The following is a 1,680-nucleotide window of genomic DNA, read 5'->3' on the forward strand; positions in this document are numbered from 1 at the left end:
ATCCGAGGAGGGACCGGGCCCCGGGCCCGGGCCGCGGGCAGGGCCGGAGCGGGGCACGGCGGGTCGCGGGCCCCAGGGGGCCCGGGGCCGGCGCCCGCAAGGCGGGGCGCGGAGGGAAGCGGCCTCGGCGCCGCTGGTCGCCGGGGACCCCGGTCGGCGGGCCGGAGGCGGGGAGGGCGGCTTCCCCAGCGCAGATCTGGATTCGCTCTGGGACGGTTTCTCCCGAAGTCTCACCAGTGATAATGCGGCGATGCTGGCCTTCCTCGCCCGCTCCGGGCCGGGGTCGCAGCCAGAGGCGCCGCGGGAGGTCGACGTGCTTCTCAGATGCGTCATCCCCAAAACGGGCCCTCCTGGCCGGCTTTCCGCTCCGGAGAGAGAAATAGTCGTGCAAGGTACGAGTATTTTTGATAGTGGACGGGTACTGTTCGATTTAAAAAGTACGCATTGGACGTCAGGCCAGTGAAAAGGCCTCAGGGAGGTTGGCAGGTTTTTTATTGTTTTTTGAGTGGGCACTTAGAAATGTGTGTCCTTAGCACGAAGGATGGGAGAGTTGGTCGGGTGGTATCTGGAAGGCTTCAGAAGGCTATTGAGTGACAAGTAGGAGTTTAGCAGGTAAAGTGGTAAGTGACAAAGGAGCGATCTGTGCTAGACACATGGGTGTGAAGGAGCGCCGTGATGTGATGCATGAGAGCCCCCTAGTCCTCAGCGTTTGTCACATCTGTGGCGTTTACTTTTACTGTCCGCGACCTTGACGCTTCGGCCTCAGCCACTCCTTGCCCCAGACTTCCTTCAGTAGTCTGTGAGTTTCCTCCTCCTGCTGTGACAGATGACTGCACACGTAATCGTCACCTTTTCCCATTTCTTGTCCGCTAGGCTGAGCGGATGAGCAAAGCATGCTCGGAAGGCCTTCGCTTGTAGACTCCGCCTGGTGGGGGACAGTATGAAACTTCTTCTTTCTTTCTTGTGGGGGGCAGTGCTCCCTCTCAACAAGGAGTGGCATTTTCAGGATTGCTTTCTATCCTCGGCTCCTGCCAGGAAGGCTTACCAGAGGGCTATGTCCTCCACAGAGTACAGACAGCCTGGGCTTGAATTCTGGCTTTGTCAGTTATTAACTGAATGGCCCTAGACAGATTATACAGCCTCTCTGTGCCTCAGGGATAATGAGATAATAATAAAAACTCTCCCTGGAAGAGTTCAGTGGAATTACACATTGTAAAGGGCTTGGAATAGTTCCAGGCACGTGGTGCGTGCCCAGCTGCTGATTTTGAAAAGTGGAGGGCTGTGCGTGGTGACTCAAGCCTGTAGTCCCAGCACTTTGGGAGGGCGAGGTGAGAGGATTGCCTAAACTCAGGGGTTCAAGACCAGCCTCGGCAACTTGGTGAGACCTCATCTCTACAATAAATCAAAAACTAAACCGAGCATGGTCGTGCATGCCCGTAGTTACACCTACTTGGATGGCAGAGAGGAAGGACCGCCTGAGCTCAGCAGGTCGAAGCTGCGGTGGCCATGAGTGTGCCACTGCACTCCAAGCTGCGGGACAGAGTGAGACTTCTCCTCAAAAAAAGAAAAATGGAGACACTTGCCTAGGTTTCTGTATATTTTTTGGCCTCTCCTGAGTAAGCTCACAAAAGTCTTGGGAGTGGTTTAACTTAGAAATCTTTTTTTTTTTTTTTTTTTTTG

The 1,680-nt window shown here is 55.2% G+C and overlaps 1 protein-coding gene across 1 annotated transcript in view; it reads left to right on the forward strand.

The window, feature by feature from the left end:
- Nucleotides 1-1,680, forward strand: part of TRMT44 (tRNA methyltransferase 44 homolog (S. cerevisiae)) — a 34,646-nt gene that overhangs the window by 259 nt on the left and 32,707 nt on the right. The window contains exon 2 of the mRNA XM_021717223.1: nucleotides 1-392. This exon is cut by the window's left edge and continues 108 nt beyond it. Within this exon, the coding sequence (XP_021572898.1) occupies nucleotides 1-392 (392 nt within the window). The remainder of the gene's footprint in view (nucleotides 393-1,680) is intronic.

Source organism: Carlito syrichta, unplaced genomic scaffold, assembly GCF_000164805.1.
Source record: "Carlito syrichta isolate Samal-C Ts95f unplaced genomic scaffold, Tarsius_syrichta-2.0.1 Scaffold107946, whole genome shotgun sequence".
In the NCBI taxonomy this organism is placed as follows: Eukaryota; Metazoa; Chordata; class Mammalia; order Primates; family Tarsiidae; genus Carlito; species Carlito syrichta.